This window comes from Ambystoma mexicanum, chromosome 4q (genome assembly GCF_040938575.1).
Source record: "Ambystoma mexicanum isolate Mex_15411 chromosome 4q, UKY_AmexF1_1, whole genome shotgun sequence".
NCBI lineage: Eukaryota > Metazoa > Chordata > Amphibia > Caudata > Ambystomatidae > Ambystoma > Ambystoma mexicanum.
This window is the reverse complement of record NC_090928.1, coordinates 1,267,414,736-1,267,439,826: the sequence shown is the minus strand read 5'-3', so window position 1 is coordinate 1,267,439,826 and position 25,091 is coordinate 1,267,414,736. Positions and strand designations below refer to the sequence as shown.

General features: G+C 47.7%; 1 protein-coding gene across 3 annotated transcripts in view; it reads left to right on the top strand.

Moving 5' to 3' along the window:
- CUL9 (cullin 9) overlaps nt 1-25,091 on the top strand; it is a 1,917,728-nt gene that overhangs the window by 271,277 nt on the left and 1,621,360 nt on the right. For all 3 annotated transcript variants that reach the window (XM_069608881.1, XM_069608880.1, XM_069608879.1), the window contains exon 6: nt 9,009-9,199. In XM_069608881.1, coding sequence (XP_069464982.1) covers nt 9,009-9,199 — 191 coding nt within the window. The remainder of the gene's footprint in view (nt 1-9,008; nt 9,200-25,091) is intronic.

Here is a 25,091-nt window from a genome sequence, read left to right as displayed (position 1 = left end):
TACTGTGGAGTATTTTCAAGTATTTGTATAACTTGAGTGTGTGTGGTGAAATCACCACTTTTAAAACATTGTATAATTTTTTATGTGGTGTAAATGCATTTTTTAGAATGTTTTTTTATACTTGTGCTGTCTAGCAAATGAATTAAAATATATATTTTAAATGTTGGATACATGTCATTTATTAGACTTGACATAGCCTATATTTGTTTGAATAAGCTGTGTGATCAGGTTCCTGTGTGCGGAGGGTAACATGTTGTGTTAAAGAAATATGTATATGTCCCTTCCAGTTTCAATAAGGAACACAAAATCCAAATGGTGGATGACAAAGACAGGATAAAATAATAAAGTGGGAAGGTTAGTATAGGGAGGACAACCCGAACGGCATGAGGGACGCACTAGGGCCGGGTTGGTGCATGTCCTGGAAAGCGTTCGTAAATGCACTTCAGTAGAAAAGACACAGTCACCCAGGATGCGAACACAGTTAATCAGGTAGTTGGAGCAAAGGAAATTCTTGATATGCAGAACTGGTAGGATGGGACTTATACTTCCAAATAGATGATTCAGATAGAACAGGAAGAAAAGGACCAACCAGGATACCACTTACGCTATTAGCGAAATTCCCAGGCGTCGCGCTGAAGCAGATCTCAGCAGGTCTTAATCGTAGAGCCGGAACTCAGATGGAAAGCAGAGGCGCTCGTGAAAGTGTAAGTTGTATGAGAGCTGGAATCCAGTTTTGAGCGGAAGTGAAGCGCCGCAGAGCCAGTAGAACTGAAGGTGGAGCGGGGAGGCTCCTGCGGTTTTACGGCAGTAAAGGAAAAACTGCACGTGAATAGAAAAGGCTGTGGCAACAAGTCCGTAGGGTAATCCAGATAAGCAGAAACAGAGTGCAAAGCCAAGTTCTGCTAACGAGAGTTCAAAGTCAATAAGGTTCACGGAGGGTGATCCGAGGAAGACAAACAGTGCCGTAGGCGGGCTACGAAAAGGCACATAGTAACGTACAATTAGCAGCAATGAAGTTCCCGCGGCTGAAGGCTTTAACAAACAAGGGGGCGTGGCTTCCGTGTAAGCGAAGCACGTCCGATCAGCTGACTAGCACGTTTACGTGACCTGAACAGTTTCCAAGGCAACTTGTAACGATGCCAAAGCGGATTCCATGGTCGGGAAGTTCTTCGTAAGAAAGCCCTTTGCTGCCGTAGTGTAACAGTCAGGGTTGTTGTAGTGCACCCAAAGGGTACTGCATACAATCTTTGCCTAACACACGGGAAGGCTCCATTGTACATCAAAAAGTGTATAACACCTTATATACCCACTAGACATCTGTGATCGAGTGCCCAAGGACATCTAGTGCTCAAACGGGTTGGAAAGACCAAAGGCAGTGGACGCTCTTTTTACTTCCTTACAGCCATGTCCTGGAATGCTTTGCCTCTGAAGTTACGCTTGGAAAAAGCCATGTGGCTTTTAGGAAACAGCTGAAGACTTGGTTGTTTGAATAATTTTAGTATGAACTTCGTGCTCACGCGCTTACTTCTGTCTTGTGTTATTATTATTTCTGAATTCCTTGTCTCTCCGGTTTGTCTGCGCCCTGATGCCTGCGGGCTCTGGTGCATTATACATTTAGAAAAAAGAGACAAAAATACACCTTCAGCCATTTAACAGTTTGCAGGTGTGGGTCATCAAGGCTATTTGCTTAACCATAGTGGAGTTCTCTGGACATGCCTGACCTTCACAACAATCTGCAGGCCTCTTCCTTGTCTCAGTACCAGATTGGTGAAATTACATATTAGTTTGTGCCATTCCTAGTTGCCTCTTCCTCGTCCCTGTCCGAGTCTATAATGGTGTGAATGAGGGGAAACTAGAAGTGAGTGACAACAGCCCATAGAATCAGGGGCTGGGGGAGGTGGAGGTGGATTATTATAAGGAAAAGGGGGATACCATGTCTTGTTTGTGGACATCCTCTCCCCGAACTCCAAGGATCCTCCACCCCTGTGATTCTCCCTCGCATCTCCAACCCCAGGGTCAGAATCCAAAAGCAATGGCCTTTCCCTGGCCACCTAAGAGGAACCATTGGAGTAGGTGTGAGGATACCCTCCTGTTTCTCGCAGCTCATGCCAATTATAATCCAGCACTCCTACCTATAAGCCTATACTTCTAGTGTTTCTGTCCAGGTGACATAAGCTTTTCTCTTACAATGTGAATAAACAGCATTACATGGAAGCAGTTCTGTGATCTGTGTGTGCAGTCTGGATGCCATAGATTGCAATCACAGATGACTCACGGAGGCAACTTCCATGTAAGGCTATTTTTCCATGTATAATGCATATGTGAGTACTGCAGCATACAGATACTGCCCATCCTTCCGGTTATTGCTCTTGCTTTGGACTCGCGCTTCAGCTGCTTCCCACGGAACATTCCCCTTGGTTACTTTGTTAGGATTCAATGGACTCTGCTGCATTCTGCAGCTTTCCTAGAAAGTACAGAATACAACAGGCTCTCTTTTGTTTTCATTATTTTTTTTTTATTTGATGGGTGGAGCTTTCGCTGGTCTAAATGGTTTCTTCTTTTCTGGGCTCCTATGATCCTCTCCATGCTTACACTTCTTTGTTCTTAGGGGGATGTTGTCTGGGGCTGGCAAAACCAGAGACTCGAAGTTGGAACCCCTGAAGTATCAAGGGATGCGGGAAAACACATGATACAGACATCCCTGAAGCGGAGTGCAAAGAAATGTGTAGTTGCCCCTCTGCAGCATTGCGGGGCCCAGTGACCCATCTACGGGGATGGTAGTGACAGCACGGGTCTATTGAGAGCCATATTTCGGAGTGAGGATGTAGAGGCAGGAACCGGACCGTTTGGGAAAACCTTCAAATGAACCGCACATGGCAGAGGAGGAGGTGTACCTTCAGAACTCCGAGCTTCTGCTAGATGCAGCCCCTGGGATCATCCCAGTGCCCCTTTATTGGGCCAAAGCTAGGACTGCTTAGTGACCGCATGGGAGCAGGTCATTCTCAGTAGCCTGCATCGTTTTGCTCATAGTGAGATAATGGAAGATTTCTTGCAAGGGGGAAGATCCTAGTTTACCAATGTGGTGGCTGCCAGAAGGCTGGTCGGGTTCTGTTTGTTCTTTCAGTGGCGCATCCTCTTGTGGGTGGGCTGGGGGGTGTCCACCTGCAGGTCTCGGGAAGCTATTTCTCGGATGTGAGTGGGATGGAGGGGTAATTGAGATGCAACCTGTAGTAGGTTTGGTTTTCTGAGTATGAACTTGTGTTTCTCTTTCTAATTTCTTACCTCCAGGTGTCTTACGCCACCGTGCTGGCGTTGACTGAATATGGATTAAGGTTGTGCAGATCACTAAAAAGGTGTTGTTGATTTCTATATACACGTTTGATAAATAACACTTAAAAAATAAATGGGAATATAAATGAGTTCACAAAAAGATGCAACTGTTGTGAGATTGTCTTTCGCTACGTTAATTCTGCTCTATATGAATATTGGAAGCTGATCCAGTCTCTTGAACAGCTCCTCCTTTCAACCTAGAACATAGTCATAGCAGATGAAATGTTGTTGTGGATTATTCCTAAATATGTGACCTGAAATGTCCCAATTTAAATGTAAGGAGCAGGATAATGATGAGCTTAATCTTTTCTGGCTCTGCCATGTCAGTTGCCGTGGCCAGTGCTTTTGTGGTCCTCTGCCCAGGATCAAAGTTCTGCTGGTCACTGGAGACCAGTCTGGATACTCCCTGGAATCCTCTTCAGCAGAGATTTAGAAAAGGTTTTACTGCCATTATTTAATAGGGACATTGGACAGTCAGTCAATAAATTTATTCGGCCATAAGGCCATCAAAGTACAACATAATACAAAATATATAAACAATTACAAAAAACAATGGCACATTTTTCCATGTGGCCTTCTCAGGATAAAGCGATGTGGCCTTTGCTGATATCAGGAAACCAGTTACTCAATTTGTTCTGGGCAATTGCCCTAATGGGTGGGCTTTCCTCACCAGTTAGTAACACCCCAGAGTCTTTTCCTCAAAGGTATCGCATTGGGGCCAGACAGTGGGGATACTGTAGCCTAGTTCCCATGGGGTGGGCAGTGTTATGATGGGCAAAAGCACGAAGTGCAATCATGCTACCAGGTGGTGTACTGCATCTTTCCAATACCCAGGATGCCATTGGCCAATCTTTTTCCTCTCAATTCGATACATATGGAATCAAAGGTAGTCCCTCGTCATACAGTAATCTTACAGTTTGTAATATCACGAATTAGGGATGAAAAACCATATACCGCTCTAAACCAGTGGGTACACTTAATAATTAGCGAGTCCCTGGACTCTGTGGGCAGGGTTAATTTTGAGTGCTGTATGCAAAAATAAAAGTCCCCCTTTGTGTAACCCTCCCCTGTTCCCATATTTCACACGTTGACCATGTTGCAGTCTGGACCCCCAGTAGTTGGATTCATCGTAGCGTAGCTTAGGTTCTATGTGGCCTGTCCCTCCACCTTGCTTACCACCCAAATGTGTAGACCTAGGCCCCCAGTTGGCCTGCCAACGTGTGGTGTGCTGTAGAGTGAACAGTTGTCGGCTGGTGACTTGGAGTTTGTGCTTGGGTACCCTGGTCGACTGGTAACCTTTGCTCCTCCATCTCAAGTGGTGCTCTTATATTCGTTATAATTTCACCTGGGGTCTTGGGCAGTTTGGGTTTGGGCACCTGACTGCTGTGGACATTCTCCGCCTTTAGGTTGTCCTCTGTTCTGGATGCATAACCTTCTAAAAGCCAACCCCTATTCGATCTTTTAGAATAAGCAGAAGCCTCTTCTTTAAAACAGCTAGTTTGACTAGGAATAAATTGCCTTTGCATCCCAATGATGATCCCTCGGCAGCTCCAGCGGTGTTAGTAATAAAAATTCACGTAGGGGCAACAGTACATACCAGATTAGCACACAGCTGCAACTTATTTTCAGGGTGCATAGCCGTCCACCCATGTTAAAGTGCTACTCCTAGGTGACCGCTCCAACCTACTCCATTTATAACAGGTTGGTTATATGCTGCATTTTGGACTCCATGGTCTTCACCCAGATGAGAAATCAGCACGGCAGAAACAGAGACTATTTTCGGGCCATCGATGCATTTAGTCGTAGGGGGTCATTACGAGTTTGGAGGTAGCCATGGGGCTATTCTTTCCATGGCTGCCTCCAAACTCGTGTCCGGGTCCGGGTTGCTTGAATGGGGACTTACCGGGTCATTCCAACCTTGGAGAACCTGGTAAGTCCCCATTCAAAATTCCCATCCCCATTCGAGCTTTCATAGGGCTCAATGGGAATGGTGAGGGAGCTAATAACAGGCCTGTTATTAGCTTGCTGGTCCGTAAGCGGCTCCAGCTAAGGGGCCTAGTAATGCGGCGGTAAGAGGTTAACGGCATCCTTACCGGCACCGTTAACCCCTTACCGCCGCACTCGTAATGAGGCCCATAGTCTCATTTTCAACATAACTCATCAGCGTTGTTTGTTGCAGTAAGAAAGTAAATCATTGATTTGTTACCTCCTGGGCCCTCATCCTCAAGCATAGCACGACTAATGCTAATGCTGGATAACCAGTTCCTTGAGCCTCTGCTCAGTGGTCTACTGCTCAATAGGCTGCTGGCGTACTCTCTGCTGCCATCTATGACGTCTGCAATGTCCTTGCTCCATAGATTAGCCTCTGCTTTATCGATATTGGGTTTGCCACTCCCAAGAAACTGATGTATTCTTTTGATGAGTTTCTAAGCCTCGCTGCTAAGCTTGGTGAGAGTACGCAGCTGCATGTTGGGTGTACATGCTGCCAGAGGTGGTAACGCTATTTTGAGTTTGACTTCTATTCTATGTCCTGCTTTTCCAAACATGGGGAAACTATATAGTAGGACGCGAAATGAAGCACTGCTGCCATACCAGGTTTAAGTTAGAAAAAGGTTTGGACGGTGTGATGCCATGTTTGTTTTTCAAATTTACCTATTTGCAAAAGTAAAGAAATGTAATCTTCCTTCAAACTGTTAGATGATTTTTCTTAACAGTCTGTAAAATGTGTGGCCATTCAGAGACTAGTACTTTATAATTTGGAAAGGAGATTGTGTGTTCCTGCCACTTTGTTGTAAGAAAATGTTTATTGCCACTTAAATGGCATCAGTGCGTTGTAGCCACTTTTGGGATCTTTTGCCCTGCCCAACTGTCAGACTCACATGATGGTTGTTTTGCAGTCTGCTTCAGAAAGGCTGCTGTCCGCAGACATTCTGCAGTTTTTTCACCATGTTACATAAGCCTCCCACCATACCCAGTCCTACAGATAAGGTGTGTATCGGCCACTTTTACTCAGTAAAAATAGGCAAATACTCCCAAAAAATAAAAATAGGGAGTAAAAATACTCCCAATAAATAATAGGACACAGACACGTAGGACCTTGCGCCCCTGCTTTCACCCACACGGCTCCATGGATGTGTTTGGAACAGTAGTACGCGAAGTACCACAGGTAGAAACTATTATTATTATTTAAAGAAGCAAATGTGTATCTTTTAATGTGTATGAATAACCAGTTGCAAAGGAATTATTAGTGCAAAAACATTTCCATTTTCAAGTGACGTTTTGTTTACTCTCTGGTACAATACTCCCATTGAGAATTGGACTTAAATTTGTACACCCTAAAAAATCAATTTTACTACCAACTTTAAAAAACAGGGAGTAAAATACTCTCACTTCAGAATCTTATCTGGAGCTCTGACCATACCCAATCAAATTGGGGAATTTGATATTTCTAGCCTGGGCTGATGGGAAAGAGCTGGTGAGAGGACCCTGGCATGGCCGATTCCAAGCATGCGCCACAACTTTACTTTTTGACAACACATATTTTGCTTTGCTGACAAGGTCAATTTTGGGACACGGAGCAACATCCATTTATAGTATGAAGGAACGTTGATATGGACTAGGATTAGAGTAGTTACTACAGTCAGCAACTTATTCTAAAGTCAACATGTTTAAGCAAACTTAAACTTCAGTCCTTTTCTGGACGGGTCCCTGCCTATGAAGCTCCTACTTATTCTGTTTGATGTGTTATCTGTTATATTTTGTCTTTTGGTCTGCTTGATAATGCGCTTACTCCTACTGTGCCCCACCGTGTTCCTCAGTGTATTTAGGGACCACCTAAATGCAGACATTTCTGTGTAGCAATATTAAGAGCTATTTGATAAATATATTTAGTAGTGACTGATATGTATGCAGTGTTCTTTAGCTTAAATGACTCAAGCAGCTACGTTAGCCAGTGACTTGCAGCCACCAAGCTGATGGCCTGAAAATAACATGAAATCACATTGGCATATGTCTATTGTGATTACTGGGGCCCTATGGACAGTAACTCAAAGGTTCTCGGTTACCCTGACACATGGAATGGGCCATAATGGCACTAATAGACACCAACTTGGCAGCAGCGAGACCTGCATCTCCTGCTCCCATTTAAGACCTCTTCATGAAATGTCCAAGCAAGCACCAAATAAATTCATTCTTACACCATAAAATGGAATGTTGCAATTTATAAATTAAACAAAATATAAAAATAGTGTGCAGTCAAATTAAACGAATGTTCTGAATTCATGTAATTTATTATTGAATTGAATCATACTTTAAACACAATTTGTCTAAAAGGATACTTTCCTCGCCGTTTGTCCTGTATTGAGGACGAACAGCAAGGGAAGTACATCCTTCTAGATGTATTGCGATAAAGATGAATGCTGTTAACCTGCAGGATTGATCAGGTTCAATGCAAGTATGTGTTCAAACGAACACGTGACACCAGCTGGATTATGGGGATTGGCAGCACCTCGATGCATCATGCGTGTATAAAGCCAAGTAATACAGGGAGCAGGCATTAGCAATTTGCAACTGCCTCTTGATCCTCACTGGAAATGGCTACTGTTGAGCCAAGCTAGTAGTCATTAAATCCCTAAATATATGGGTCATACTGCAACTTGCAACCAAAATCATGTCACATGCATATTTTTTTTTTTTAATATTTTTTTATTGACAATTTACAAATTAGGGTCACATGCATAATTGATTTGTTAGTTTGAGTCAGTCCTACATCGTTAACTTGGGGATCTTCGATTCAGAACGGATCATTCATCCTGGAGAAGATGTTCAAAATCTGATGTGATGGGGTCGTAAACATGCGTGTTGACGCTGTATAGAAGTTAGGTGGTAGTATTAATTAACTATCCATGCAAATATTGAATTTAGTTTGAACAGATGTTCTAGTGTTTATAGTTATGTAGAAATCATTTTCAGGACACTGAATCGTTGTTTAGGCACATCACTCACCCTTTTCATCACACATCCTGTCTATCCCCCTGATGTTTTTATCATAAATAAATTAAAGTGTGATTCCATTCAATAATAAATAGCATGAATTCGGAAAATTGGTTTAATTAGAGTACACCTTTTCTTTTATTTGGCATGTTTGAGCACAATTATTGCAGCATAAGATAAGCTCCGCTTTTCTTGTAAGATATAAATGAAACCAACCTGCATGCACACTTCAAAGTCAACATAAAATGCCATCATTGTGGAGTGCCTTGTGCACTGTAACACCACCATTCAGACTGCTTAGACAGCATAATACACCCTTTGCTCCTGTCCTTTGCACATGAGGTGTATTTATATTGCTTGTCTGTTTTCTCAGCAGCCCCTTCCATGGTTTTCAAGATCTTTGGCTAAGCTGTTGGTTTTCTTTCACAAATGTATATTCCAATTGAAGCCGAAGATCATTGCACACTATCTTAGACTCTCCACACTGGGTTCATCGTGGAAGGAAAGATGTTGAGATTCAGGCATTCACTTTAGTATTTGCTTTGTTTAAATGTTCTGTCCTCCTCTAGCAGTGTGGGACACCTGGGTAGCTTTCATTGTGCTTGGGCTGCAATGCACATGCCAGTCTTCAGTCTACATGTTGGTTGTCTGGTCTCGCTTTCTAATTCTTGCTGTTTCCTCCACAGTTTCACGCACTTTTTTCTACAAGCCATTTGGGGGACTGTACACTATGCCATATTTGATGGACAGCTTAAATGAGGACTCAGAGAAACTTAGCCAGTCTGAGTGGTGGGAGCTCCTGTTCTTTATAAAGAAGCTGGAACCTCAAGAACAGCTAGAAGTCAACAGCATCATTCGACAGAATCAAGACGAGCAGGTATGGAAAGAGATGGTGTTGTTTTGCAGGCCTAGGGCAGGTCCCCTGTTCGATGGTAAAGCAAAGCATAGGAAACTAGGGATTTGTGTGGCATCTGACATTACTTTTGATGGTTAGAACTGTTACATGAGCATTACAGAGGGGATAGAACATTCTGAATAGATGGATATCATTCTAGTGAGTTCATTTGGAGTTGTAGCTGCAGAGGACTGATTTTATCCTTCTAGTGTTGCATTTCACAGTGGTAATAAAGATTCAGATAGTAGCTCAATGGTGAGAGGAGATTTCTGCACTTCTGCTAACTTATAAGATTCTTTCGAATTGAACAGGTCAAAATTGGCCAAATAGGAGGAAATAGGGAAAAAAAAAATTGTCAACATGAGGCCAAATGGATCTGTATCCATTTTTTGTAGACCACAAGCAACCAAAAAACTATGCCCTTATGAAATCCAAGACACAATAGTCCAATGACGTACAAAAGGAACAATCTATCATTGTGACAATGTTTGAACTTTATAACTAACAGTAATAAGAGTTGCCCTCTTACCTATCATGAGCTTGGTAAACAATGTAGCATTTCATGCAACAAACAATTGTCTAGTGAAGCATAAAAGGAATGATCCAACATCGTGTCATTTTGAGCAGCAACAAGCAATAAGTGGCATCACTTACGGTTAGATTGATAAAGGGCACAGAATTTGGTTTTAAATGTCTCAATTTTCAATAACAATCAGGGTTGAAGCAAGCCTTATACAATATTTTAGAACACAGCTCATAAAAACTCAGAGGCAAGAAAATTCCCCCATACAACTTAGTAAACAAGGCATTCCCGATCCAAAATGTCGATCGGTTTGCGTCCGGAGCGCGGTGATGTCATCACATTGCGTCGCGACGCTCCGGATGCAATACTTATAGCGGCCATTTTCAGAGATTCATCGGACACTCGAATCCGATGCATCTCTGCAAAATAGAGCCGAAATCAAAGGAATTGGAAGCTACAAAAAATCGCAGGTAACCCCCATACTACCGTTATATTTCAGACCTTAACTAAACAAGAGTGGGAGCAATTATTGCTGCTATAACTAAAAGCGGTCCTGTTCTCTTATAGAGACCGCATGGCAGACCGCCAACAAACAGCCACACCAGGCGATCCTGAACTCTTTGAGCATAAGAAACACAACCCCTAATGAAGTTAAACCAATAAGTAAGTGATTTTGATAATGAAAATAAGCAACTGAAATTTGGCACAAAAGGGCTAACATTCACTAAGGAAATCTCTCTTGTTCCCCCACCTTTTTCCCACAGCCTAATTGTATGATTTGTAATAAAGACAGCGCCTATCACAATTCCCTCCTGAAGAACCATGCCTAATGTCAGCATGGGGAAACACGTGTAGAGGGTGCCAGAAGGTTCTAGAGGGTGCTAGAAAGTACCAGTCCAAAAAATCAGCACAGAGTGTGCCAAGAAGTGTGGGTGCCAACCCAAATATCCCAAACAGCCAATCTCAAAAAATATGTGCAAATGAAGTTGACAATTTTCCTTTATTGAAAGTAAGCAATGTGATTGAAAAGGTTTATGAAAATGAATTCAAAAGTTTAAAACAAATTGCAGCAAGAAATGTGAATGAAAATGAGTATAATTTTCAAACAAATGGAAAACAACAAATAAAATGCATTAAGAATGAAGCAAGTCTGAAAAGTTTATCCTTTGACTACTACTTACAATTTGGAGCGCATAGTGGAGTCTCTGTGTTGTTTGTATGTTACATGTTATTACAGACATTGGTCAGTCGCAATGTCCTCAGCTCCACATGCAGCAAACAAATAAGTCAAGCGGCATACAGATAATATTTTGAAAACCAAGGTAGCTCGCTACAGTTGCCACAGACTGAAATGTCTTTAATCTTCTGCTAACTTACCTTGTGTTACAGCGATCTGTGGAATATTGCTTTAAATAAAGCAGACATATGTGACCACTCCTCATAGGCAATATTTGTATTGACGTACTCCTAGTGGAAACAAAATCTGCTTAATCTCTCATTAAGCTAAGTGTGTTTCCACAGCTGTGATCTCCTAGTCGATGTGCATTGCTTTCTGCTGTTTTATCTGTGATCTCGGTTAGATTTAGGTGCATCATCCTTACTGTGTTCCTCATCTGGGTGCATCCTCCTACTGAGTTGGCCTTAAACCTAAGTGCACCCACCCCAACAGGTCCTTTAAACTCCATGCACTTTTGCCAAGTTGAGCTCTAGGGATCCTGCCTCCTCCCCCTTTGTTACTGCAGCTGCACTGTACATAGTCGTGTGAAATCTCAATTACGGGTGCATCACACTCACAAGATGGACACCATGCCCCACACTGCCCAAATCAGATCTACACGCTGGTGCGCCAGTGTGCCTGCCGATGCCCACTTCACCCTCTCCCCACCATCATGCCCGCACAGTCCAACCTCCCCCTCAAGCAACCCCTTCAAACCCTCCAACACCCGAAGTTATACTCCCCACCTCCACCCCTGCTCCAAACTCCACGTAGATCTTGCTCTGCCCAAAGCCATAGCGGCACGTTGGAGAGGTAATGTTGAAAACATCGACCCCCCTGAGCATCTTGTACCAGCACCTACCCAGCCCCACCAGTCCACTCACTCCAACCCCCTCATTACCCCTTTGCCTCTGCTTGCATATCTCACCTCTCCCAACGGCATTGCCTCCCCCGCTCCACAACTCACACTTCCCTTTACTAAGTGCAACAAGCGCAGCCCTGGCCAACACCCTGACCTCAACAGCGGCCCTTCGTCCCCCACTCTTACCCACACGCTGTGGGCCGCCAAGAAAAGGCCATGGCCTCAGCCACCTTAAGCCCCACTTGACGTCACCCGTGCTCCACCCCAGATCCCAATCCTTGCCCCCTTGTTATAGAGCCCAAACCTCCCCTACCGTTCCCAACCCGATGTTAACTCTATTACTCTTCTCCCCCCACACCATCTGTTCACCTCCACTGCCCATGCCCTCGTTCACCTGCCTTCACTACTCCCCACTCCAGCCCCACTCCATCAACAATCCCCACCACGACCTGGGCATGCCCATGCCTTCCAGCACAGCCCACATCTCCAACTAAACACACACACCACGACTCCCGGTGCTACAAGTAACGGCCCCCACCAAATCTCTGCAACGCCAGGTGTCTCTAAAAAGAAACTTCACATCTTTGACCTTATCTCGGATGAAAACTGAAACATCCTCTTCATTAGAGGCCTATTTTGCTGACTAGTACGAACCAATTTCTCCCAAGGTCTTCCCCCAGGCTACGACCTGACTGTTCAGACCAGATCCAGACTAGCCATCCTTCACAAACACTAGATTCCAGTGCTTACCAAGGACACCTTAGCTAGCAGCACAGATTATGAATCCCTGCTGGTAAAATCCCACGTCACAGCTTCCTACTCATTTATAGACTCCCTGGCTACAACTTTGCAGGCACATTCAGCGACGCTCTATCCTACTAGCAACCTAATTCCGGCGCTCACCATACTAGGTGACTTCAACATCTGGATGGACTCCCCTTTGAACCCCACCTGCTCTGGAATTACATAGAATCATCTCAGAATTAAAGTTGCCATGTTGCTCAACCCCTCCTCTACTTTATTCCCAATCCCTATGTGATGCCTTATCCGAGCATTTTCACAACATCGCTATCGACAGACATACTGCCATCATCTCTAAAATAATGCCCCGACTGCTCCCCCACCCACCTCCTGTGTGCCCCGGTCGCAACTGTTTCCTGATGTAAACCTTTGTCTCCTTCTCCTCGATCTCGCACCTGGAGTTCCTCTCGCTCATAGCACAAAGCCGCCCATAAGGATCCCTGGAGGACCTTTGCCCACCCACTCTCCTCAAAAACATACTAACATCAACCTGCGAAGGCAGCATTGCACGCTCAATCCTTAATCCATCCCTCACATCAGGAATTTTCCTGGAGACACTCAAAACCTCCTATATCATTCCCTCCTCAAAAAACCCACACTCTACCCTCTCATTCCCCAGAGCTACCTGCCCATTTCCAACACCCGTTTCATGGACAAAATCATGGATTGCACAGTATACAAGCAACTATGCCACTTCACTGAAGCCAACAACCTCCTTGAACCTGCCAAATCTGGCTTCAGACCCCTCCGATCAACTGAGTCCTCCCTAGTGTTTGTTTGGATGACCTAAGAACAACAACAGATGCGGAAGGATGCACTGTACTCCTTCTCCTTGACCTCGCCCTCGTCTTCGATACCATTGACCACACCATTCTCCTCGACAGGCAACGCTCCTTAGGAATCAGACACTGGCCGCACATGGATCTCCTCCTTTATCTCTAATCGCTCGCAAATCATGCTCCCCCACCCTTTCACCTCTGCAGCCTGCCCAGTCCCGAAAGGGGTCCCACAAGGAGCATCCCTATCTTCCTCCTCTTCAATATCTATCTAAGCCCACTCCCTGCACTCATCCTCTCCCACAATCTCACCTGCTACAATTACGCAGACGATATACAGATCATCCCCAAAATCCCCAAATCGCCAGGCTCCACCCTTCTAGATCTGTCATGATGTCTCTGACATTGACCACTGAATGATGACCAACCAACTCATCCTTGACTCTGGGAAAACAGAACTACTAGCCTGTAGAAAAACCACACTCCTTCCCCTTCCTATTCTCTTGTCTCACTCTCTAAGCCCCCCTCTCGCCAACCGCCACTTCAGTGAAACACCTCGGATTCATGCTGGACATGAATCTATCCCTCTCCAACACCTCAAGTCTGTATCCAGAACCTGCTTCTTTCACCTACGCATCCTCAGACACGTCTTCCATTATCTCACCTGTCCACACCGAATCTCTGCGCTCCTCACCTTCATCCTCTCCCGCTTAGATTATGCAAACTGTCTTTATCTAGGCGCACCAGCTTTCCAACTTGGGGAAACTCCAAAAATCCAAAATGCTGCGGCCCGCCTGCCCATTGTCCTGCCTCCCAGACAACACATCAGCCCCACTTTGAGAGTCCTTCACTGGCTCCCTATTGGTCGATGAACTACCTTGAAAGCCATGTGCATTACTCACTGGGTCATCCGCAACACTGGCCCCAGATTCCTCCAAGATAAACTCACATGCTACGACCCTCGAGGACATGCAGATCTGGCTCAGCTTTTCTGCTAGTTATCACCAAATTCAACTGCACCAGACTAGGTGAATGCTCCAGCTCCGTCCAAGCTCCCACCATCTCGCACTCTATGCCTCTCCACATCTACAGCATCGACAATAACCTTGCAATCAGAAAGGCCCTCAAAACCTGGCTCTTTCCTTACTCTGCTTGAAATCCCTCCCCCACTCTATGCATTGATTGCTCCTCACACACAAGTACTGGCCCGCACACAACTAAACACCACGTTTCCAAAACCTCCACAGATGCCGACAGCGCTCGCTGCAGCACAACGTGAAAATCTTACCTATCTGCCCCCACAGACAATCCTACCCGCCAGCCCAGACCAGCAACACTATAACGGACGCAAACTGGTCACCAACAATACCTGTAATTCTATTTGCACCTTGGATGTGGCCACTTGAAAGGGTCTGGACAGAATGCTCGATCAGAAGGGACCACTAGAGGCAGCAACGCTAGCGGGACCAGTTGAATTGCAGACAGTTATGGTCATGCAATCAGTTGGCTGTCCTCACCTGATTCTCAAGGGGCTCACTCAAGCACCCAGAATGCTCAACCCATAGATTTGACTGGAGGTAGAGATGAAATGCGCCAGTTCAACTTTGGCTATTGGGCACAGACTACACTTTGATGGCTTTGGGGTAATGAATAGAAACACACTAAGATGCACTTAGACGGTTCTTTCTGCTGGGGATGGAAAACCATGCCATTGATCTCTTGCCATAGGTGGCAAGGTCTAGTTAATTTATTTAACTATTGCACTCAAAGAATGCCACCAGTACGTGGATGCTGCCTTCAGTTAGGAAAACATAAAAAATAACCAGCCAGTTCCTTTGCCAAAGGTAGTATGCTAACCCCACCAAAAGATTCACTCGAACGACCAGTCTATTGCCTTGAGAGACCTAACTAAACGACATGGAAGATAAAATCCATGTGAATCTAAAGTATCTATAAATCGCACCACGTCTGTGGACACATGCCGTAGGCACGGCCCCCCATCCACGCACTCTTGAGTGCAGCTATGGCTATGTCAAATACGGTGTAGCCTCTCGCATAGCCATCCTCACTGAAACCCCTGGCGTACCTCAACACCTGTTCCATTAGTGTACAGCGTCAACTTACGTAAAAATGAGGTCTACCTAGGCAGACATCAACTCTTCTGCACTAGTACTCCTACACCGCCGACAGCACTCATCCACGTGCCTGACCTCTTGGTTGCTTACTGTGGCCCAGCCAGCCCTACTAAGTCCTAGCCTGGCAGAATGTACACACACATCTTAAAGTAAACTCTTAGAATATTCCCCTTCATGGACTTCGGTCCCCGAGAGCATTCCAACCGCAAAGCGCTTTGAGGCCATACAAACGGGGAAATGACGCTATATTAATGACTACAATGCAATACAATAAGGTGCTGATGGCCTCCACCTGGGTAAACTATGATCTTTTCTCTTGCTTCTCAAACGATCAGCCCACTTGGAAATACATTGAGTCTTTTATATTTGCTCTAGCCTGTTTTTGGTCCTGGGATTTCAGGACTCAAATATGGTATAATGAAAACAAACAAGATTCCAACTGCACTTCCTTTTCTTTTATACATCTCACACCACCCTTAATTGATTGCAGCCTTGATTCGCATTCTGCTGTCCTGTATGCAATGGCCTGCTTGGGCTTTTGATAGCAATCCCAGTATCTTTGCAACCGGTCTAATGGCCACAAAAGCCTACACTTATTGTGTCCTTTGGTGCTTCTGCTATCCAGTGGACACATTGGGGTGCTATTCGAACATGTCCTACCCGTTAAGTGTCATATCTTGACTATCTCCTGCACTAGAAACAGTGCGTACTGTGCACTGATTCCACTTCAAGAATGGTGTCTTCGGGACCAATGGCAGCGATCGGTCCCTGGCCTTATTAGTAAGCAAACGATGTTATGGGAGTAGCAGAGCTTCCCTATCAGCCGTTACTTGTGATAGTGTGTTAATTTTAAGTGTAGTGTGTCACAGAACCATTATAATAACATGTGGCTTAGATTCTGCCACTAAACACTAGAAACAGAACATTGTTGTGCATGATTGCTTTTACTGTTCTTTCTTTTGTATTCAGCTGGTCAAGAAGGATATCTAGTTGATGCTTACATGTCCAATTTATCAGCACTAGGCGCATGCTAAATGTACTGCAATTTGCTCCGCTCTTCATCTACGTACTGCTTTCCAAGTCTAAGATGCAGTATTTGTGAGGGAAGTTATCCATTAAAACAACAAATATTATTTCTGATGTAGAAGTAATACTCTGACAGATTACTGGTTGCCTATTACTGGTTGCCAACTGGCCTTCCCCACATAGGAAATTTTCTATTCTGTCACTGACTTTCTGGAATAAGTTAAGCAATACCCTTTTCCCCAACAGTACCTTTTTATTTATTTGCACTTATAAAGCGCACAACAGCCCTCAGGCTTCGCAGCACTGTTACATAAAGCTTGCTTAGTTACATAAGTGCTAGTAAAAAATATACATACATGTTGCCTTGCCCCAAGTTGCAGGGTGGCTTACTTGGTTGCATAAGTGCTTATAAAGACGTGCAGATTGCCTAGCCCCATGCTGCAGGGTGGGAGCAGCATACAATGCAGAGTCAAATAAGGTGGCACAAACATGCTGCCCAGCCCATTGTTGCAGGACGCCAGCAGCATACAGTGCAGAGTCAAATTAGGTGGCACAGACATGCTGCCCAACCCCAAGTTGCATGGTGGCAGCAGTATACAATACAGAGTCAAATTAGGTGGCACAGACATGCTGCCCAGTTCCTTGTTGCAGGGCAGCAGCAGCATACAATGCAGAGTAAAATTAGGTGGCACAGACATGCTGACCAACCCCATGTTGCAGGGCGGCAGCAGCATACAAATGCAGTGAGTCCGTTTGAAGAAAAGTTTGTGGTGGATGCTGCACAATGTTGTAGCTCTGGACCTGACCTGCCTTTCATCCAGTGTGTTTCCCGTATGAACATTAAGTCAAATTTAAGGCGATTGAGCTCTCTGAGTAAAAGGGAGTGCTTGTGTGGGAAATTAAAGCCCTGAACGTTCAGTGAGCCTACCGCACGGGCTGAGTGTAGCACAGTCATTCGGCCCCTTCCACAATGTCCTAATACCTCCTCTAGACTTGGCCCCGGGAGGTGTGCTCGAGGGGTGGGTCACTTCGTTCTTGATTCCTCTCCCAATCAACCGAGCAGTGTTCACAACACAAAGAACTCCCCCCTCCTGTGCCACCCCCTCTCACTCCCTCCCTCCCTCCGAACCGAAAATCCCTCAGAGTCTGACCTCGGGAACTTTACCATCGCTCGCACTGGCCAAATATTTTTGGAGGGCTTTTATGCGTATTCTGTCTCTTGGGCCTTTGTCTCTATAGGCCGCCCCGTGCAGACCTTCTAACGAGCGGCCTTGGGACCCTGAATTCTCGTCGCCAAAATAGTTCACTGGATATTCTGCTGATGTCTTCAGTAATCAGTTTCTTATTTGGTGCATTCGTATGGAAGCGCAAGGGAGAAGGGGAAGCCCCATCTGTAGCAAACTCCTTTGGATGAGTGCAACTTGGTGAGGGGGCCACAGAGACGCCTTCTAGCCAGGGTAAAAGTTGAGATCCTGGAAGATGGTGACTTGCGCGGATCCCCCTCCACAGAGCCCATTTTTATGGCCTTCTTGAGGATTCTGGTTTTCTCGAAGTAGTACCCCCCCCACTCCCCCACCTGCAAGGTGGGCTCGGTCAATAATGGTGGGCTTTGTGGTGTCATAAAAAATCATTTTTATGATCTTGTTGATTCCCCCATATGGTATCCCCCTGTGTTTTGCCATCTTTCTCAGGTAATCCAAAAAAACAAAGATTATTGCGATGTTCACGATTCTCAATCGTCCATCTTAATGCCGTCTCCTCCTCCTCCCTCCTTTGCAGATCTGCATGTCCTTCTGCGTCTCGGAAATCTCCACTATATGATTGGCCCCCAACCCCTGGAGTCTGTCGTCCAGACTCTCCACCTTCTTGTCGAGGCCATCCAATATCACCTCGGAAGCCTCTTATTTCCTCCAGCAAAGCCGCTATGTCTTGCTTCATCGACCTCTCTTCTTCCATCATCTTTGAGACGGGGGGGGGGGCGAACACTGCAGTACCACATTCTGGGGGTGGAATTGCAGGAGGGAGGGCAGGGGGGTGGATAGGTGAAAGTGGCAGTACCTCTCTTCCAGGTTAGCGGCCCGTCAGTGGGGACTGGACAGGGGGAGTTGGCGCCAGCCTCGCCCCAGCTGCTCGCTGCTCCTGGGGGCTGCTGTCCCTCCGGAGGTGTCCCCAACCCCCCCTAATGTGTGGGGCTTCAGGCCTCCTCCCCAGTACGAGGGGGGGTGGCAGGTGCTCACCGAGCCTGTAATGCAGAGTACCTGGGGCCCAGCCTCACCCTCTTTTGGAACATTGAAGATTTCTACTGCTCCCAATGGCCCGCCACAGGTGTCTCCTGCGTGCTCCTCAGCAGTTTGCGATCTTTGTGCCTGGGAGCCTCTGCCCAATGCCGGCCGCACCACTCCCACCGGGACCGTGCTCTCATTCTACTTGGGGGGGATTGGGGAGGATGGAGTGCCACCCCAGCTCCCCCTTGGTCTGCGCTCAGAATTACTTGGGAGCACCGCTTCCGGCGGTCCACCTCTCAGCTCTCATCACCCCCTCTCCTCCTCCTTAGCGCAGATGTGGGTTGCAGAGCCCCAGTGCTTCCCTTCTCGTACTGTGCACTCGGAGGGTCGCTGCACGGGGGAGGAGGTGCAGCGTGTCCACCCCTCTCCTGTTTCTCATAGTGGAATCTCTGGGGGGGCTCGGGTTTGGGATGCCACTGACTCGCTCTCCACCCGGCTGGGCCTCCGCAGCTGGCCACGTCCCCTCGTGGCACCGTAGCCCAGTTGCAACGTGGTTCCTCTGCTTTCAAGGGTCTTTTTGGCACCAGATTTTGTCCAGAAGTGCTGGGGGGCTTCTCCTCACCGTCTTATGTTCTCGGGTATCGAAACTTGGTTCGGGGGTGGGGCACAGTTCCCTTCAATCCCCTCGTGATCCTGAGCGGCATGAATGCTTTAGCACATATCTGCGCCCCCTGGTGGCCAATCGCCTCTGCACATTTCTATGCCTTGGCATTTGGACACTGTTAAGTAGAGCCTCCAAATTAACCACATTGAGTATTTAATGGACTGGTTTGCTCTCGAGCAGAAACCATGTCTCCAGTATAACCATTGTGCAAATCGTGAGAATTAAAATGTGAGCTCTGCCATACAATCTAAGAACTGCTTCACAGAAATGTGAGTGGGGATTTGAGGGAAGCACCTTATGTATTTTAAGGTTGTTTCCTCAATTCAAAAGGATTAGGAAACATCCTCTTTTGTTACTCAGAATATTTTTCCTCTTTCTCCTCTTCACAGCATTCAGATCTTCATCGGATATTGCATTAGTCCTTATACAAGAAATTGAGGAGTACAGGCCTCGTTTATGGATTACTGATGTTTGAACTGGAAATATCGCCATTCTCAAGTGCCTTTACTGTATGGGGAAATGGGAAGGTTCTGCGTGATTTGAGTCATGCAGACCGTTATTTAGTCCCCATTTTGGAGTCCGATAGGACTCGATGGGGATTGCATGTTACTGCATACAGTAATGGTATTGTGTGCAGTGTTACAAACCCAGGGAGTTTGTTCCTTTTCCCTAACGGGGAGCCACCCCCTTTGGGAATGGGGCGGTGAGCCTGCCACACAATACCCTCCCTAGAGGACAGGGCAACTAGGACCGTACGGGTTGTGCCCTCCCGCACCCACTTTTTATGGGACAAGGTGATACCAAGTAGGGATTTTCCTACACCTCCCAGATACCTCGAATCCACATTATTAATGGCCTACTTAGGTAATAATGTGCCAGGCCCTTTAAGACAGGCTGGTGCAGTTTCTGACCTACAACTGTTAATGTTGTGGGAGACCAAGGACCTATCGATTCTTCCACTTGGGTCTCCAGGGAAACGTAAGGGTCTTGCTATGTATGGTGAGGGGGAGAAGATGTAGAGTCCTGCATGAGACACGGCGGGAAATGGAGCTGTGTACCCACTGAGCCATGACATAGAGGAAGTGCTGCGCTGGTGCAAGGTGGAACCCGCCATCAATCCTGCACAGCCGGTGTAAACAGCAGCATAGCTGACCGGCCTGTGGAACGTCACTCTTGGGAGTCGGGCCTCGAACTGGAGGAGCTCGCCCCTAATGCCACTGGAACATTGGCTACGGGAGCCGCCATCATCCGACGTAAGTGGCAGTCGACGTCAGACTGCCAGAGAAGGAATGCAGAAGGCCGCACAGCCACCCAGGGTCGACCAAGGGATCCCGAACTGCACCACCACCACTCCCTCTATGAGGGAAGCCTCAGCAAAGACGGTTGACTGGCTGCATCAGGAACAGAGAGGCAGGCAGACAGAGTAGTGGAGACCCCACACCAGGGTGAGAAAGCTCAAAGCCTGCGAGGGGCTACCACAGATAATTGCCTGAACCGGGGTGACCATCCCCATACTGCACACTGGGCTGGGAAAGCAGAAAAACCTCAAGGGTCTAACAGAAACAATATTCCACAAGGGTGTGGGAGAAGCTAGAGACCCAGGTGGCCTGGGTGACTGGAAAGCTGATGAGAGGCTGATACCAGATTCTATAGCCCACAAAGGGCTGACAGAGTAGACTAGGAGGCTATGTAGTAGACAGATGGCCTGGAGGGCCAAACGGCCCATCTAGGGCAGAAAGGCAAGCAGAGGAAATCTTGCAGAACCAAATGGTGTACTCTTCTGTCTCAATTCTAAACTGTGGAACCAGGAAACCAGCGTTCAAATCCCAGCTTCCCCACATGACACATTGTGTTCCTGAGCAAATCACTTTAACTCAACTTTGCCTTATTTTCCTTAACTACCAAAATTAGCAGTGATTTAGTTTTGTGTGACATAAAGAAAGTCTCACCGATATTAAATACTAGCTGTAGCTGACATGCACGTGGGGGGTGTGTCATAACTTCCTATTTTTGAACACAGGGCCGGAACCCATCCTTTGCAAGGCGAATGGGTGGGGTTGGTCAGATTTCACCATCGCCAATACACCCCAGACTGGCATGCCGACTTTGGGCCAAAATGTCAGCCCACAAACTGTTATGGGGCTGTAGCCAACCGCGAACATACACACTTTCACAAATATATATATACAGATGTTATAGTGTTGCTCCATAAATGATTGTAACATAAACAATTGTGAGGGAAGCAGGATGCCCGGTTTGTGTCTTGTCTTGAGGGGCCGGATTGCTCCCTTTCTTTTTTTCAGAAGTAGTGATGCATTTTATTTTGTACCTAACCTGGCACCACTAAGACTTAACATTGTCTGGTTTTATTCTGTGAATTTGTACTCTGCAATCCAGATTTCTCCAGCATGGGGTCTGGCATGGATTCACATGCTCATGAATATTCCCCGTAGTCAGGCTGGGAATCCTCGGTAAAGAAAGAAAATCAGTATCAGTTTTGTTTCTGATCTGTCTTTCTTAGTGGTAACCAATCACTGGTCTCTGGGTCATACTGCCCCAGCCAATAACTACCCTCTCCCTAAGCCCCTCCTCTGGCAGCCATCCTCAGATTTTTACCGCACGTTCAAGTTTTGGGAGTCCTCGTGCTATAGCTCTCGAGCTTTTACTGCGTTTTGCGTTTTTTTCAAAGAGTTTCATCTCATTTTTCGGTCAGTCGAGCCTCAAGTTCCACCGTTTCTACTTCCGATCAACGGGGACCGGTTTCGGAATTTCCGACTCCCCTCAAGGGCGAAAGTTTTTTTCGAGTTACGCTTCTTGGAGGATTCCAGAAGATCTGAGACCTACCTCGTGGACAAGGCCCAGGACAAGGGAAGCTCGACGCCCGGATCCAAGCTGTTCAGGAACTGCCCTGGATGCGGATTACAGAATGTTTTCAAGGAGGATGAGCATTCCAGATGTCTCTACTGCCTTCATGAAGACAAAACGCACATGGAAAAGGACTGTGCGTTTTGCAAGAACTTGTCGGAACGGACTATGAGGGATCGTCAGATCCGCCTCGCTAGCTGGCTGGAGAAGGGCCCAGCAGGTGAGAAGAAGTCGTCCGAGCCGTCTTCTAAGTCCTGTGAGGGCGCCCTGGCGACAGGGGCCCAACAGAAGGCTAAGCACCACGAGTGCTGAAGGGTCGGGCTCCTCGGCTGACGGGCACGGCGCACTTTCACCAACGCCATCAGCCACGAGCCAACGCTCTGGCTCGGGGAAGAGAACATCCGAGAACCTGGGTAAGCTTCTGGAGATACCCCGGTCGATCTTGAAAGAACCAGCCGAGGGGGAGCGAGGCGGTGACCCTCCCCCAAGGTGAAGGCCTCAAGCGCGCCTAAGGTGCTGAGGGCCTTGATTCACCCGGCTAAGGCCTCTATCGAGGGAGTCGCGGCGTCCCTGGCGAAGCCTGTGGAGGCTACCCCAGTGGAGGCGACCTCGGGCCCAGAGTTTCCCTGCCACCGCGGAAGGAATCCTCTTTTCAGTCCATCGATGAGACTCCTGTGAAGGCCCCGGTGGAAAAAGAGGGGGGCGGTGGCCGTTACGGACACGGATACAGCCTCTGAGGAGGAGGTGGTTGAAGTCGTGAAGGGCCTCAACAAGAGGTTCGAGGAGGTCCGGTCCCACGGGAGGAATCCCGAGGAGGCGGACGGAGAGAGCAACGGTGGCGCTGACGAGGGTCCCGTGGAGGAGGAGCAACCATCGCGCCCGTCGCAACCAGTGCCCGAGCCTCAGGCCAACTCAGCGGCCTTTTTGATGGCAATCCAAACCTTATGCACAGAGATAAGGACGAGGTTGCCTCTACCCCCGACTGACGAACCGCAGAACAGGGCCCGTCGGGAAGCCCTCAAGCAAGCGGAGGGGAGTTCATCCCCCCCGCCCTTCCAGCCTTTGCAGCCTGCTCAGCCTTCGTCTCCTTCCCCTGATCCTAGGGATGATACGGGAACGGATATGGCCACGACGGGGACGGATGACGACGGTATGGGCCTTCCTTCACCACCCCCTCGGGCCTCCCCGCCCAACGAAATTGGCTCCTTCCACGCCATGATTGCCAGGGCATCTGAGCTTTTCCAGCTCTGCCCCGAAGAACAGAAGAAGGAAGGCTTCCCCTATCAACGGCGCAAGGCCAAGAGGAAGACGGTCCTCGCGGTACCGTTGCTTGATGATATTTAGGACGAGGGACTTGCTCTCCTGAAGAACCAGTCTACGGCGCCTGCCAAGAGGGATCGGTACGAGAAGAAGTACCGGGTCCCCGATTCCGCCCCCTTGTGCCTTAGGGCACAGCCGACCCCGGATTCGGTTGCCTCTGCGGCGGCTGAGAAGAAAGCTGCGGGGGTGACGTCTTCAACTTCAACCTCCCCACCTGACGGCGAGGGAAAGAAACTGGACGCCGAGTCATCTCGTCTGCGGCGACGACAACTAAGGCGGCCAACGCCCTGGCGATTGTGGCCCGCTACAACAGGGAGTTGTGGTACGAGATCGCTCCCCTGCTGGACTTCCTACCGGCTGAGGCCCTGGAGATCCTGCATGAAGGTGAGGTGGCGTTGGACCATGCCATAACGGTGGCCACGGACATCGCTGACACGCGGTTCCGCCAGTTGGGCAACAGTGTTTGCCTTCGACGGCGGGAATGGCTCAAGGCTACAGATTTCCGCCAGGATATGCAAACCAGAGTTTTGGACATGCCCTCTGATGGGAACAACCTGTTTGGAAAGACAGTGGATGAGTAACTTCAGGCCATCAAAACCGACACGGAGACGGCTCGGGCCTTGGGAGTTTTGCAGCAACGACAGCGCCCTTTCGGAACTCCGGAGGCAGACAGGACAGGGTGCCTCCAAGGGATCCGGCGGCGGCTCCTCGACATACCGCCAGGCGGCCCGCTCCTCGTCGCAGGAGGCCTACAGAGGACGCGGCAAGTCAGGTGGATCCCGTCGTCGTTGCAAGGCGGCAAGGCCGCCTCCAAGCAGGACTGAACCGGCCGTAGCGTCGGGGCCCCCACCTGAGCACCCCGGTGGGAGGCCGGCTGGCAAAGTTCGTCAGCGTGTGGGAGTCCATCTCCACCGACCGTTGGGTACTGGATGCCCTGGCACACGGGCACACTCTCGAATTCCTAAAGATGTGCCCCTGCATTCCTCCAGTAGCCAGGAAGGAAAATCACGTCCCTCAACTGCTGTTAGAAGTAAGGGCGATGCTCAAGGAAGGTGCCATCGAGCTCGTTCTGAAGAGGCTCCGGCGTATACTCAAGATACTTCCTCGTCAGAAAGAAGACAGGTGTTTGGCGCCCCATCCCGTTGCTGCGTCGGTTAAACAAATACATCAAGGCCCAGAAGTTCAGGATGGTCACCCTCCAGCACGTGCTGGGACAGCTGGAGGAAGGCGACTTCCTATCTTCGCTGGATGCTTACTTCCACATCCCCATTCTAAAAGGACACAGAATGTTTCTCAGGTTCATAGTCCAAGGACGGCACTACCAATTCAAGGCCCTGCCATTCGGATTGAAGTCGGCGCCCAGGGTATTTACCAAGTGCCTAGCACCAGTGGCGGCGTGGCTGCGCCTGCGGGGGATCCACGTTTACCCCTACCTGGACGATTGGCTCATCCGTGCAAGGA